Source organism: Mirounga angustirostris, unplaced genomic scaffold (genome assembly GCF_029215605.1).
Source record: "Mirounga angustirostris isolate CCGP_5_RB_7025 unplaced genomic scaffold, mMirAng1.0.hap1 SCAF_12, whole genome shotgun sequence".
Lineage (NCBI taxonomy): Eukaryota > Metazoa > Chordata > Mammalia > Carnivora > Phocidae > Mirounga > Mirounga angustirostris.
Window position 1 is genome coordinate 105,091,597 of NW_026991720.1, and position 15,574 is coordinate 105,107,170.

At 53.7% G+C, this 15,574-nt stretch overlaps 1 protein-coding gene across 5 annotated transcripts in view; it reads right to left on the minus strand.

Annotated features, from left to right (window-relative positions):
- CCM2 (CCM2 scaffold protein) overlaps positions 1–15,574 on the minus strand; it is a 46,941-nt gene that overhangs the window by 24,374 nt on the left and 6,993 nt on the right. For 2 of the 5 annotated variants that reach the window (XM_064575518.1, XM_064575515.1), the window contains exon 2: positions 2,449–2,585. The exons of 2 other annotated variants lie outside the window; for them this stretch is intronic. In XM_064575518.1, the coding sequence (XP_064431588.1) occupies positions 2,449–2,460 (12 nt within the window). In that variant the 5' untranslated portion in view covers positions 2,461–2,585. Of the gene's footprint in view, positions 1–2,448; positions 2,586–2,694; positions 2,757–15,574 lie in introns of those variants that run through there. One more of the 5 variants, XM_064575516.1, reaches the window with a different exon arrangement.

The window sequence follows — 15,574 nt, forward strand, 5'->3', positions numbered from 1 at the left end:
GGTAGAGGAACGGCTCGCGGCAAAGCTGCCCCTTCCCACTGCCACCCGAGCGCGGGTCAGCGGCGAGTTCCCTGCCGGCCGCAGGACGCGGGGCCCTCCGCCTCTGCAGACACGCCGCGACCAAGAGGGCACCCCGGCTTTGGGAACGGACGTCGCTCTTCAACGTGAAAATGTAAAGTGAGGTTCTGGCTAAGAAAACACATGGAGAGACAATTCAGAAATTCTGACCCAGAAGCAGGGTTCCCGAACACGACCACACGATCTGAGGCCCGGCGTGTTCAGATCACACGATTCATTTCTGGACTATTCTGCAAATCAAGACGTCGAGTTTTAAAAGCGTTTCTGGTGGTACCAGTGCCCCTTCTTCGCTCAACAGGAATTTTTACTGAGCGCTGATGTTCATCGTTTTCACCAAAAGGATCTCATAATCCCTGACCCCGGAAGGCAAAGGATGAACTCAGCCCCCAGAAGGAGCACGATGCTGAGTACAATTTCCCTTCAAGAATGGAGCCCGGTTGGGCGCCTGGGTGGCTCAGTCGGTTAAGCGACTGCCTTCGGCTCGGGTCATGATCCTGGAGTCCCTGGATCGAGTCCCGCATCGGCTCCCTGCTCAGCAGGGAGTCTGCTTCTCCCTCTGACCCTCCCCCCTCTCATGTGCTCTCTCTCATTCTCTCTCTCTCTCAAATAAATAAATAAAATCTTTAAAAAAAAAAAAAAAAGAATGGAGCCCGGCACTGGGTGTGGCCTGGGGTCCACCTAAGCCTGAATCTTCTGTGAAGAGAAGGGACCCTGAGGGTCCAGTCCGGGGCGGGGGCAGGGATGCGGGCCTTCTGTGGCACACAGAACATCTGCCGTTTCTATAACCGAGGGGAACTTTCCGAACTGGCTTGGGAACGAGCCCTAGGTCCTTACCTAGGCTTACAATACCTTCCATTCCGTGCCTGAAACCACCTTTAAAGTTGGGGACCTAGAAGGTCGCTCTTAAACACTCAGTTCTGGCTGCTGAGTGCTTCCCAGAGGAAGCCCTGACTTTGCAGGGCTGAAGCTCGGCTTCTCTGCTCACCTGGGGCGTCCGGGCTCTGAGCAAGTGTGTCTCCTACGTAAATTCTCGGAGGCCAACGTCTCTGCCGGAGCATCTAACTGACAACGAGCAATGCATCTCTGAAAGAACCAGCACAACCACTCATGGGCCAGTGGTCTCCACTTGAGGCCAGAGCTAATCATAAGGCGACACACCAGCTGGCTCCATGTGCATAGCGCTAGGCTCGGCGTGCCCTGCACGAGGCCCCAGCAGCCAGGAGGCGAGGGACCGCGTAGAGCACCCTGAGCGCCTTGGTGCAGGTCCACACGTTCTCGAGGACTATCTTACCGATCCTTCGGTTGATACAAAACTGCCCCCAAACAAACCCTTTCCAAGTGCAAGGCCGCGGGTGTCCTTCAGTCCAGCATTCAGCAAATGTCTAACAAGCGCGTGGTCGATGCCCGACCCTGGGGCTGCCACGTGAGGGAGCCTCCGTCCCCCCCCCCAGGGCCCGGCGGGCTGCGGTCAAGCCCGGGGAAGCACCGAGGCCAGAGCGGTGGTCGGGCAAACAGATCGCGGGCCCGTTTCGGCAGAAACCCGAGGCCGGGCAGCCAGCGGGCGCACTCGGCACCCTGGCACATCCTCTCCCTCGAGCTTCTAGCCACAGAGCACCTTCGTTTCACGCCCAACCTTTTCTTGTTTTTAAGACTTTTAGGTCTTCGCTACACCCCGTGCGGGGCTCCAACTCACAACCCCGACATCACGAGTCGCAGGCTCCTCCAGCAGAGCCAGCCAGGCGCCCCCAGACTCACCCCCGGGCTCATCTTAGTATCAACTAACTACCAGCATTCTCGGCTACGCGGGTCAACAGATGTGCTTTTAAAGAAATCTTCGGCACGAAGTGCCCACCAACAGGAAGAGAACCTGTTTGAGGGGCTAGATGCCCAGGAGGAGCAGGACACAGCCCGCGCCCTCCAGCCTTCCCCAGACTGCAAGGCCCCCACCTCAGGGCCCCCGACGGCTTGCGCAGGGGGCACACGCAACTTCTGTGGGGTCCTGGCACAGACAACATTCTGGATGTGTGTCTACCGGCGCAGTGGGCTCTTTGTCTTCACCCTTTCCCTAAATCACATTCCTACTCAGATCCTGCATCCTAACCAACCACAGATCCACGTGAAACCTGCTCTTCCCCCGCAGATGGGACACCTAGGCCTCCTACTCCTTGGGTTAAGATGGGTGGGCCCTCCTCATCTGTTCACCGACCGCCACCAGCCACTGCTTCTCAGACCCGGAAGCCAGAGGGAACCCTCCTCCCCTCTTCCCAAAGCGGGGATCGTGGGCCTGGGTCACCCTGGCTCATGAGCACACCCCCGACGGGCCCACACGCTCGTTCTGGCCGGCTCCTTCCCCGCTGGACTTGCACCTACCTCGTTCTCCATGGGGCACCCGCTGGAAAGTCTGAGGAGGAGCTCTGGTTCCTCCCCCTCTGCCGAAAGTTACTGTGCATTCTCCTCTGTTCACTTCTGATCTTGTTGAAAAATATGGTCAGATGTTAGCCCTCCCTCTGAAAAAAATATGTGAATGAACAGGAAGACCAGAAACCACAGCTTCCTTCTGCAAACCCCACTGAAGCTGTTTACCATTTGTTAAAAAGGGTAAGAGACAGGCAGCACCTCAAACTGCTGGCCAAATCCAACGGCCGCGAGCACAAAAAGATCCGAGTAAAGCGCCGTGTGCTGGAGGTGGTCAGGAGCTCTCGTGCCCACGGCGGCCTCCCCACACTTCTAGCCAGTGCCGTGTGGTCCGCTGAAGGACGTTATTCTGGAAGTCCAGCCACTCTGCAACTCCACTGCTAACAAGAGTGACCAAGCAAACCCGGACCCCACCCGTGCTCAGGGCGGGGGCAGAGTGCGCCCGCGGAGCCCTCAGCCTGCAACAGCCTCTGTGTCCCCCGGGACTCCCGAGTTTGAGTTCCCCACGTGACACAGAAGAGCATGTTTCCGAGCAAGTTCCTTTCAACGTCTTTAGGGTCAAACCTCCCCATCTAGATAGCAGAAGCTAGTGTGCTGATGGGGAGGCCTGACGTGGAATATTCCAGAACAGCCTGTCAACAGGAAAGGCTATGTAAGTAAGCGTCTGGTTCATCGGAGTGACCGTGTGTGCTCACAGATCAATAGACTTCACAAGTACAACACAAGTCTGTTATTAGGATGAACCAAACCAAAGTGCTGGCATTTCAACAGATTTTTGCCCATAAAAATGGCCTTTTCACGGGGTTCCACTTAAACCGTACTGAAGTTCAGTACTTCTGGACTGAGAAGACCGAGGGCTCCGAAGCAATCACCCCAATCGCCCCAAGGATGAGCACGCGCGTCACAGACGCAGAAGGCGCGCAGGACAGGGAGGTGGCCCCGAACCACATGTGCTCAAATAAAGCCCGGCATCGACCAGACTGTCCCTTTATCTCCTGAGGGACCTGGGGCGGCACGTGCCCTGGGTGCGAACATCTCCTTCTTCCTCCAAGATACCCCGGTGCAGCAGGACCGAGGAGGGCCAGTGCAGAGCGGTCCCCAGGATGGGCACAACTACCGGACACCCCGGTGGCGCCCCCAGCCAGGTGGCCTGCTTTCACAGATGCCACGGTCGCCCGCTGGGCGAGCAAGAGCAAGGCCAGCGAGCGCACGGCAGGCACCGCAGACCAGACACAGGGATGGACGCACGGCCCCTTGCGGGCGTCCCGGGAGGGCTGCCCTCAAACGCGGCGGTGACATACAGCAAGCAAGGGTGTCGAGATGCAGAGGCCAGCAGAGAGCAGCCGCTCCCACGGCTGAAACCAGCGACCGGGAGGCAGCCCACAGCCGAGACCCCCTACAAACGGACATTCCAGCCAGTGTGCCGACAGCGCTCACTCCGAAGCCCACTCAAACAACGCACCAGCCCCCAAGACAATTCCACCCCCCGGTCTCGGTAGGGCCGCATCACAAGCAAACTGTCCTCGACGGTGATCGCACTGTGCTCTTCGCCAGTGAGGGCGCCCGGGTGGCTCAGTCGGTGAAAGGTCTGCCTTCCGCTCAGGTCATGATCCCGGAGTCCCAGGATCGAGTCCCGCATCGGGCTCCCTGCTCGGCAGGGGGTCTGCTTCTCCCTCTGACTCTCTTCCCTTTCGTGCTGTCTCTCATTCTCTCTCCCGAATAAATAAATAAAATCTTAAAAAAAAAAATAGCTTTCTGTGCCTTCTCTGGTAGAAGCCAGGATTATTTCAACAGAGACTTAAAGCTATTTAAAATTGATCAGCCTTGGGCGCCTGGGTGGCTCAGTCGGTTAAGCGACTGCCTTCGGCTCAGGTCATGATCCCGGAGTCCCGGGATCGAGTCCCGCATCGGGCTCCCTGCTCGGCAGGGGGTCTGCTTCTCCCTCTGACCCTCTTCCCTCTTGTGCTGTCTCTCACTCTCTCTCTCAAATAAATAAAATCTTTAAAAAATAAATAAATAGGGGCGCCCGGGTGGCTCAGTTGGTTAGGCGACTGCCTTTGGCTCAGGTCACGATCCTGGAGTCCTGGGATCGAGTCCCACATCGGGCTCCCTGCTCTGCGGGGAGTCTGCTTCTCCCTCTGACCCTCCCCCCTCTCATGTGCTCTCTCTCGCTCACTTGTGTGCTCTCTCAAATGAATAAATAAATAAAATCTTAAAAAAAAAAAATGGTTGTGGAAATGTGTTCCCTCTCTGCTTGAAGAATACCTACCAACATCCCTGATTTCACCTCTGGGCCCAGGAGACCTAACCCAGTCACTACGTGGCCCTTTTCATGTGAAAAGTTGGCTCATCCCATCCTAGAACACAAAGCAAAACATGGAAAATAGGAAGATACGACAAATACTACAGGTCACGGAGGCTGGACCCATACAGTCTGTTGGTGACCTGGGAGGGGACCAGAAGGGACACAACCCCTGAAGACAGCGATGCAGGACAGGCTCTACAGACGGAAACGCCCTCGTACCAAGGCCAGCGGGGACAGACGGACTGCAGACACACAGAGCCAGCCTCCTAAGACTGCAGCGCTCCAAGAGGGAACCGGAACAAGATCAGAGCAGCATCCCCGTAAAGCTCTCAGGGGAAATTCGTTTGAGGCCAGAAGTTAATATGAAGTCAAACTGTCCATCGAGTTCAAGCAAAATAACGTTACGTTCATATTTGAAGTGCCTTGGAACATTTACACCTAAAACCTCTCTTTGAAAAACATACTAGAGGATGTACTACCAGCAAAAGTGTCCAGGAGAGAAAAAGATGTGGACTCCAGGGGACCATGCAAGTGACCCAGACACACGATGACCTAATCACAGGGTGAGTCACGCACTGAGCCAACACAGCAATGGGTCCAAATTAAAACAGAACAGCAGGGGCGCCTGGGTGGCTCAGTCGTTAAGCGTCTGCCTTCGGCTCGGGTCGTGATCCCAGGGTTCTGGGATCGAGCCCTGCGTCGGGCTCCCTGCTCTGCGGGGGGCCTGCTTCTCCCTCTCCCACTCCCCCTGCTTGTGTTCCCTCTCTAGCTGTCTCTCTCTCTCTGACAAATAAATAAATAAAATCTTAAAAAAAAAAAAGAAAATTAACAAAACTGACAAAAGATTAAAAAGAAAAAGAAGAAAATGAAAAGCAAGTGGGAGGATGAAGGTGGACATGAGTTCTGACCAGCAGTCTTAGTTCTCCACGGCTCACAACATTGCCAAAGACCCAGCACCCCAACTCCCCAAATAAAATAAGCTCAGCGCAAACCTACAAGAAACAGGTTGAGTGTTTCACTTGGAACCCCTGTGTCATCCCTCACCCACCACACATCCTCAGCTCAGTCAGAATAGCCAAGTTAAATGCTTCCTCCTTTCTCTCTGGTCACAGCTATCAAAGTAACACTGTTCCTTAACAGTCGCCAAAGGTGAACAGGAACGAACCACAGCCATCGCCTTGTGGATGCTCAGAAGGCCCCTCCTCTGGCCAGCAGTGGGGGACAGCTCAGGCGGGGGACAACTCTGGTGGGGAACAGCTCAGACCAGGGACAGCTCAGGCAGGGAACAGCTCAGACCGGGGACAGCTCAGGCAGGGGACAGCTCACACCAGAGACAGCTCAGGCAGGGGACAGCTCACACCAGGGACAGCTCAGGTGAGGGACAGCTCAGACCGGCAACAGCTCAGGTGAGGGACAGCTCAGGCAGGGAACAGCTCAGACCGGGGACAGCTCAGGCAGGGGACAGCTCACACCAGAGACAGCTCAGGCAGGGGACAGCTCAGACCAAGGATAGCTCAGGCAGGGGACAGCTCAGACCAGGGACAGCTCAGGCAGGGAACAGCTCAGACCGGGGACAGCTCAGGCAGGGGACAGCTCACACCAGAGACAGCTCAGGCAGGGGACAGCTCAGACCAAGGATAGCTCAGGCAGGGGACAGCTCAGACCAGGGACAGCTCAGGCAGGGGACAGCTCAGACCAGGGACAGCTCAGGTGAGGGACAGCTCAGACCGGGGACAGCTCAGGCAGGGGACAGCTCACACCAGAGACAGCTCAGGCAGGGGACAGCTCAGACCAAGGATAGCTCAGGCAGGGGACAGCTCAGACCAGGGACAGCTCAGGTGAGGGACAGCTCAGACCGGGGACAGCTCAGGCAGGGGACAGCTCACACCAGAGACAGCTCAGGCAGGGGACAGCTCAGACCAAGGATAGCTCAGGCAGGGGACAGCTCAGACCAGGGACAGCTCAGGCAGGGGACAGCTCAGACCAAGGATAGCTCAGGCAGGGGACAGCTCAGACCAGGGACAGCTCAGGTGAGGGACAGCTGTGATGAGGAACATCTCAGGCAGGGAACAGCTTGGGGGGCGGGGGGACAGCTCAGGCGGGGGAAGAGCCGCTTCTGGAGGAAAATGCTGTTTCCAGTCCTGCAGGCACCAAGGGTGCTCACTGGTGCTTCTATCACTTACTCTCTTCAACCAGAGAGTAAGGACATAAGCTTTCTGTGTTGAAAAGACCTTAGGAGCTCAGAGTGACATTTCCAACTCAAATTTGGGATTACAAGGTTACGGATCACCCCCTTTGGTGTGCTCTGCCCTGAGTCCCATGCTGGGAGTCCGTGTGTAAGGATGCTAACCTAACTCACTGCCCCTGCATCCTACAACATACGGGGCAGGCGCAGAATGACAACACCAGTCTTAGTACCAATATGGTTACTGAAAACAATTTGGGGCTTTTTGTACCTCTTGTCCTCCCCCAGTATCCCACAGGGGGTGTGCTGTCACATGTCTATGATTTCATAACTTGAAATAGCTCTCCTCTAAGGAGTTATGCCTTTTTGTGGCTTTATACCATTTTTAATACATATTTTTAAGTGACGTTTTAAGAAGCTTTTATTCAGGGGCGCCTGGGCGGCTCCGTCGTTAAGCATCTGCCTTCGGCTCAGGTCATGATCCCAGGGTCCTGGGATGGAGCTCTGCATCTGGCTCCCTGTTCTACGGGAAGCCTGCTCCTCCCCCTCTCCCACTCCCCCTGCTTGTGTTCCCTCTCTTGCTGTCTCTGTGTCAAATAAATAAAAATTAAAAAGAAAAAAAAAACTTTTATTCAACTTGTAATATTATAGAACATGAGATGGTTGCACGGTCATGAGGCCTAGGCTCAGAGGTCACACCCTCCTGGCCGCCAGGTAACCATTTAAAAACTATCAGAGTGAGTACCTGCACATGCATGTCCTGGAGCCCACTCAAAGGGCTCAGGGGACCCCTCTCTCCAGCTGCGCTGCCCCAAAACCCACCGTGTGGGTGCAGCACGGCTTGGAGAACCTGCCCCCTGTACATGAAGTAGGGCCACAATGCACAAACCATGTCTTGTTCTTGCCAATGCGTCCTTGGGGTAGGTCTTTGGAAGTGGGATGCTGGGTCAGTCAACGCACCAGGCGAGAAGCGGGATGCTGGGTCAGTCAACGCACCAGGTGAGTCAGGCACTGCCCTATGCCCTGTCTGGGGCTGTGCAGGCCCCTTCCCTCACGCCTGACCAACTCGGGGGTTTCTGCTGGCCTGGGGGAAGTGGGGGGGGGGTGAACAGGTGGCCCCTCAACTTGAATTTGCATTTCTCTTTTATTCAAGAGTCTGACTTGCCTTTTCACATGTTTTTAAAAGCCATTTGTGTTTCTCTTTCTGCAAACCCTGTGTTCCCATCTCTCGCCTGTTTTTCCCCTCAGCCCCTGGCTGTTGTTTTCCATTTTTTTTAGAAGCACCTTATTTAGGAGACATTTACCTTGTTTTTTAAGGTGCAAATAATGTTTTCTTCGTTTGTCTTTTTACTTTGCTTATGTTTATGTGGTCAGGTCTTTTGGTCTTTTCTTTTATGGCTTAAAAGATTTTTTAATCTTTTTTTATTTTATTTAAATTTCGGAGCCCATTTGTTGCTCATCCTGGAGTACAGGTACCTATTTTATCCTTTTTTGTATGGCGACCCTCTTACTCCACGCCACTCGCTAAGAATCAGATCTCTCCACTCTCCTGCACACTCAGCTCCTTGCAGAGCAGGGCCTATTTCTGACTTTTCCCCTCTGTTCCCGCAGCTCATCACAAGACATCAGGGGCGCGGCCCCCCCACCCATTCTAGGCTGCTTCTCGCGTCGCTCTTCTTTTTCACAGAAGTTTTCTGGCTATTCTTGCTTGCTCATAACTCAGGTGAGCTTCCACTCACGTAGTCTGGTTCCAGAGAAGAGCCCGGTGACCTTTTCCCTGGGATCATAAATTAATTGGGCGGGGGGGGGGAGGGGGACGGACACAGTCATGAGGCCACCAATCCCATCCAAACACAGATGTCTCTCCACCTCTTCTAGCCCGTGTTTCTGTGTTTCAGGAGTTTGCCTCACAGACGTTTCAGACGTTTCTGCTAACTCTAGTCCTAGAGCATGCACTTACCCTTGGGACCAGGACCTTCTCTTCTGTGATAGGCCAGAGCTCCACGGGACAGAGGGACAAGCAAAGCTGGCCGGAGGGGCTGCTGACAGGTGGGCAGGGGACATGGCAGCTGAGCCAGAGCCCAGCCTGGGGTGCAGAAACTGAGGGGTGGGGGCGGCCCCCATGCTACCCCCACCCTGCATGTTCCTATACAGACAAGAACGCAGGCTGTGGTGCGTCTGGACTTGCTGTTTTCATCAGCACAAGTAACTGGAAGAGAAGCCCCAGGGCGTCGAGTGCATGGCTGAGAGCGGCTGGCACCCCTAAAGGGGCCCAGATGCACGACTGAGCCCACGTCTGGGCCCGAGGTCCCACCCGGCCAGAAGCCACTGGTGCACGGAGTCTGGACCAGGAGGGCTGCTGGCCCCACAGCGCCTGGCACGGCCCGCCACCTCGGACACTGCCAGGCCTCCTGAAGGAAGCTGTGCCCTTGGAGGAGAAGCCAAAAATCAGCTTGCCTGCACCCAGCCACGGTGCCCCGTCTGAACTCTCCATCGGCCACACAAAGCCAGCACGTGCCAAGCCATGGTGGCCTCCCTCCTGGTGGGAGTCGTGGCAGACTGATGGCTCCCAGAGAACCACCTGCAAGGGTCACCTGTCCTTTCTGCACACCTGCGCAGGGCAAGTCGGGACACAGGCAGAGTCTAAAGCCCGCTGGGAGCCATCGGGACAGCTCCACGGAGAGCCCAGCACATGCAGGCCCCACAGCCACCAACAAGAGAGGACGCCCACACCTCACAACCTCTCGGGGTACGCTGTGTCCACGTCTGGGCGTTCGGCTACCTCCTCCCAGGGCAGCCAAACGCCTGTAGACACCTCTGCAGAAGGACGTCGGGCAGCAGTGAGGCCGAGCCCCCGCTATGCCGGGTGCCTGTGACCAGCCTCACAGCTGCCAGGAGCTCTAACACCAGCCCTGCAGCCCAGGCCTGCCCAGCACCTACCTTCTTCCAACCTTCTGACCCAAGAGCTTGCCCCGCTAGCATCCCCGGCCGCTTCGAGCCAAACACACAGAAACCAACAGGGGGAGCAAGCTGAGGGGAAGGAGCACCCACAGAGGGAATGGGATGAGGGGGAGGCGTGCATACGCAGGGAATGCAGTGAGAAGAGAGCCCACAGAGGGAACGGGGTGAGCGAGAGGAGCGCACACAGAATAAAAAGCAGGGGCCGCTTTACCCCAGTTCTGACGAGGCCCCCAACCTCATGCCTGTAAGTGAAACCCATCGCAGCCAAGCCCAGCAGGGGAGGGAAAGGGCCCCTTCACTGACGGACAAGGCCAGGGCTTCCCGAAACAGGAGCCGGGCAGGGCTGGACACAGCGGAGGGCCCCTCTACCCTCGAACCCACACCACGGGCTCGGGAGGGCCGCGCCCCCTGACGACCGCCATCCTGTCCGCGTCAGCGCCATCCCTGGAGGCCACGCAGGCTCCTCCCCGCAGGACCCGACCGCGTCCACGCAGCCCGCGCTCACGCCCAGACAGGAAGCGCCCGCTGGTGAGGCCAAGAGCATCACCACCGGGGTCAGGATGACCCCACAGTGACAGGTGACCAGGGGGAGCCCAACAGGAAAGCCTCTGAAAACCTGCCGCACGCCGGTGAGCAGGCAGTGAGGAGTGTGACAGAAGCCACACAGGAGCCTCAGACAGACGCCCGAGCAGCTGCCAAGGGCAAGGGACGGGCAGCCCACACGCCACCCTGCCTCTGCAGCGCATGCCGCCCACATTAATTCCGCTGAAGGTACACGGGAGCTCCTTGTGCTATTCTTGCAAACTTTAGTGTAAAAAAAAAGGGGGGGGGGCATGAAAACAACACACGTTTTACAAGACCGCAAACAGAAGGACCTGCATTATACAGGTTAGGACGTTTGCCAGTGAAGGCCAGGTGTGCAAGAACTCGGGGCCTGGGGATCAGAGAAAAGGAGCAGTGAAGTAGATGAGAAAAAACACACAGAAGACCAATCAGAGGTGCCCTCTTCCTGTGGCCAAGACCCAGCCATGGAGGGAGAGGGAGGTGAGGCCATGATGTGCCACCACTGACTGGGGAGACAAGGCAGGCCGGTCGTCCAGGACCCCGAAAAAAAGTCACGTTGTGCCCCTCCCGAAATGCTGTGGCACTGGGAGCCAAGCACACGTTTCTTATGGCAGGCAGGACCCCGACATGTGCAAAGAGCTCTGGAAATGAGGGTTCCCAAGCAGGGAACGCTGGGAGACTCGTGGATGTGGCATGTCTTCTCTGTGCATACCAGGTGGTAAGGTACCAGTGACAGGGCTCTCTGCCCCTGGGAATTACAGCAAAGCTCCAGCTCGAGGAATAAACTCACAAGAGCACTCTACGTAGACACACCAGGGTCACCCCAGAAATGGGGGCCACAGACGTCTCTATGTAACAGGCACTGAAACACAGCAGAATCTTCTTAAGGGATGTCCATACCAGTTACCCTGACTCTTCGACTCCTTCCAGGATAAATAACTCTGTTCCTGATACTTACCTCAAAGGTGTGCTCACTTTGTCTCTCCACGTGCCAGATGCAGCTACAGAAATCTGTGCCAACAAGGAGCAGCCCAGCAGGGGGAGCCAGGGAGGGCCTGCTTCTCCAGCAACAGAACCACAGGACAGAGTTCCAGCGACAAGGGGGTGGGCCCTTCAGAGAATCCACTCACTCTGCACAGTGCACATCCTGACCCACCACCCTGTGCTCCTTCCTACAGCACTCAGGTCTCTCTTACCTTGTGGCACTAAGAGCCCCCCCAAAGATGGTGAAGGAGTTTCAGGAAGGCAGCAACAACTCCCCAGAAAGCACTGTACCCACTGGGCATTAAACAAGTGTCAAATAAATGAAGCCAAGGAAGTAAAACTGTGTACGTGCACAGAAAAGTAGACACACCTAGGAAAGGGATCTGAAAAGCTCTAATACCTGTTCCTAGCAGACAGGATTTTTTTTTCCTTTTTTCTTGAATATATTTTGCTATTTTTCTGAGCTGTAAATGTGTTTTTTAGTAAGAAAAAATTTTAAGTTCATTTTGGAAAGTAAAACCCAAAATTATTAGCAAATACCATTTTCATCTATCGGCTTGGCAAGTATTCAAAAGTCTGGTGATGTGTTATGTGAGCAAGGATATTTGAAAACATGCATTCTGAAAGGTTGATGTTAAGAATAAAAACTGGTACTACTATGGGGAACAATTTATCAGTATGTACGAAAATTACAAATGTACATAAAGCTTCCTAACAATTGCATTTTCAGGACTTAATCCTATAGATACACGTACACACATGTGAAATGTTAGTAGACGGCTCATCTCTGCATTTTGCGTTAGAGCAAAATGGCAACGTACAATTCTATAAACAGACTATTGTTGAAATGAATTGCATTAATCCATAAGGGAAAATGCCACTGAGCCCCAATGAGGAATAAAGAAACTACATATGTATAGTGCAAGATCTCAAAAAAAAATCGTCAAGAAGAAATAACCCCAAAGAGGTCCCTAGTACCCTAATAGAAGTAACACCCCCACAGCAATGAGCACATCTACAGTCAGATCTTGGTTTCTAGATACCATTTCCACTGAAAGCAACCAGGATCCTCGGATAAATGTCTGGTTCCGGTGGGCCGGGGCAGGAAAGTAGCAGAATAGCCTAGAACATCTTGTAGCAAATGTAAGCAAGAGCTCAAAGAATACCGGGGACTAGTCAAAAGTCACCAGCCACACACCAACGTGAATACACTTAACATGACTGAACGGCACACTTAAAAGTGGTTAAGATGGTAAATGGTAGGTTATGGGTTTCTGACCAGAATTAAAAATAAAAAGACATCAGAGCCAGCCTACAGTGGCTCCTATTGGTTGAGTTTGGGACAATTTGAGCTTCAAAGTTAATAATAATAGTAAAAAATTATAGTCAAAGAACTTTAAAATGCAAAAACCTAGGGGTGCCTGGGCGGCTCAGATGGTTAAGCATCTGCCTTCAACTCGGGTCATGATCTCAGGGTCCTGGGATCGAGCCCCGCATTGGGATCTCTGCTCAGCGGGGAGTCTGTTTCTCCCTCTCCCTCTGCCCCTTCCCCCATTCATTCTCTCTCTCTCTCTCTCTCTCTCTCTCTCCCCCTCTCAAATAAATAAATTAATTCAATAAAAGAAATAATGCAGAAACCTGGTTGGGGCACCTGGGTGGCACAGGTGGTTGAGCATCTGACTCTTGATTTCGGCTCAGGTCATGATCTCGGGGTCATGGGATCAAGCCCCAGGTCGGGCTCTGCGCCCAGCATGGAGTCGGCTTGAGACTCTCTCCCTCTGCCCCTCCACCCTGCACGCTCGTTCTCTCTGTCTCTGTGTGTGTTCTCTCTCTCAAATAAATAATAAATCTTTTTTTAAAAATGCAGAAACCTGGTAAGTGATGAGTCAGCATCACCAGAAATGGAGCAAATCGACATCTGTCAGCAAGTTTGCATGGGGTCTGTGAATCAGATGGCAATAAAAGATTGATGTGATTTTCCTAATTGGATGGGGATGGTTTCTAGACCGAGGTGGGATGGTCCTTGTACCGAGAAACACACACTGAAGGATGAAGGGTCATGGGGCATCATGTCTGCATTGCTTCTTTTCTTTTTTTTTAAGATTTTTATTTATCTGAGAGAGAGAGAGAGAGAGCACGAGCAGGGGGAGGGAGACGGAGAAGCAGACTCCGCACTGAGCAGAGAGCCTGACTCGGGGCTCGATCCCAGGACCCCGGGATCATGACCTGAGCTGAAGGCAGACGCTTCACCGACTGAGCCACCCAGGCACCCCATGCAATTGCTTCTTAAATAGCTTAGAAATGTTAACAATTGGGGGATCTGGGTGAAAGGTAACTGGGTACTCTGTGTACTATTTATCCAACTTCTTTGCAAACTTAAAATTATTTCAATATAAAAAAGTAAAAATTCAATAGTCTACAGCAAAAATAATGTTGGCTTTATTACATGTACAGGAATAAAATGTCAAAAGTTCTGCAAAGACAGGAGGCAGCGTCCGTGGACCACTACTGCTGATGGGCTCTCTCAGCAGACGAGAAAGAGCATGACAGTGACTCACGGCTGTCTGGGACAAGTTACGGGTGCGTCCTGCAACCTACACAGTGGTGAGCAACACGACAGACCCCTACAAGCACTCGACCCAAAAGAAGACAGATGAAGGAGGAACAAAGCACAAAAGAGAAGCAGAAAACAAACAGGGAAGAGGCAAACACAAGCCTATCAATAATTACATTAAATGTGAAGGCAGAATCAAAAGGTACCAGGTGCCAGACTAGATTAAAAAGGTATAACAAGGGGTGCCTGGGTGGCTCAGTCAACTGAGCGTCCCACACTTGGTTTCGGCTCAGGTCATGATCTCGGGGTCCTGGGATTGAGCCCCGCATTGGGCTCCCTGTTCAGCAAGGGAGTCTGCTTCTCCCTCTCCCTCTGCCCTGCTCGTGCTCACTCTCTCAAGTAAATAAATAAAATCTTAAAAAAAGAAAAAGAATATGTACTGCCTGATTCCACGTGTGTGAGGTTCTCGAACAGAAACCAATCCCGACAGGCCCGTCTAGAGTGCCCACCATCGAAGCAGCGGCCGCCTCAGGGGAGGGAGAGGCGTCCTAGGAGGCATGAGGGACTTTCTGAGTGAGGCAATGGTCTAGTTCTTTTTTTTTTCCCTAATATTTTATTTATTTATTTGACAGAGAGAGCGAGAGCACAAGTAGGCAGAACAGCAGGGAGAGGGAGAGGGAGAAGCAGGCTCTCCGCCGAGCAGGGAGCCCGACGTGGGGCTCGATCCCGGGACCCAGGGATCATGACAATGGTCTAGTTCTTGGCAGGGCTTTGGGTTGCACAGGTGTAGACATGTGTCAGAGTTTAGCTAATGTACTTTTAAGATGCATACGTTTCAGTGTATATAAATTTTACAGCAAAAGAAACTGTGAACGATATTGCACTCCAGCTATGGATAGGCATGCTGAAATATCCAGATTGCAGTGGAATGGTGTCTATAATTTACCCTGAAATGCATCAGAGAGGCAGGGCGAGTTTTCGGGTGCGTTCAGAGATAGACGGGTAGGTGTGCATAGCGAACGTTTATGGTAGAATCTAGGTGGTGGGTGGACAGGGATTTGCTGTAAAATCCTTTCAACTCTCCTGGATCCAAGGACGTTCATAATCAAATGCTGGGGGGTGGACTGCACACTCTTCTTCCAAGGAGGGGGCAGAAGATTCAATCCTGGGGGGAGAGGAGCCTTCTTTTTTTATATATAGATTTTATTTCTTTATTTGACAGAGAGAGAGCACAAGCAGGGACAGAGGCAGAGGCAGAGGGAGAAGCGGGCTTCCCACTGAGCAGGGAGCCCGATGCGGGGCTCGATCCCAGGACCCCGGGATCATGACCTGAGCGGAAGTCAGATGCTTCGCTGACTGAGCCCCCCAGGCGTCCCTGAGAGGAGGCCTAACAGGGCCTGACATGGGTCTGACCTCCACGTATGAAGGGCACATCGGCTTCGGCTACTGTCACACCGCAGAATGTACACCAGTGACAGCCACTGACAGGGACATGTCTCCTGGCAATTAGACCTAGGACATCCGCTGA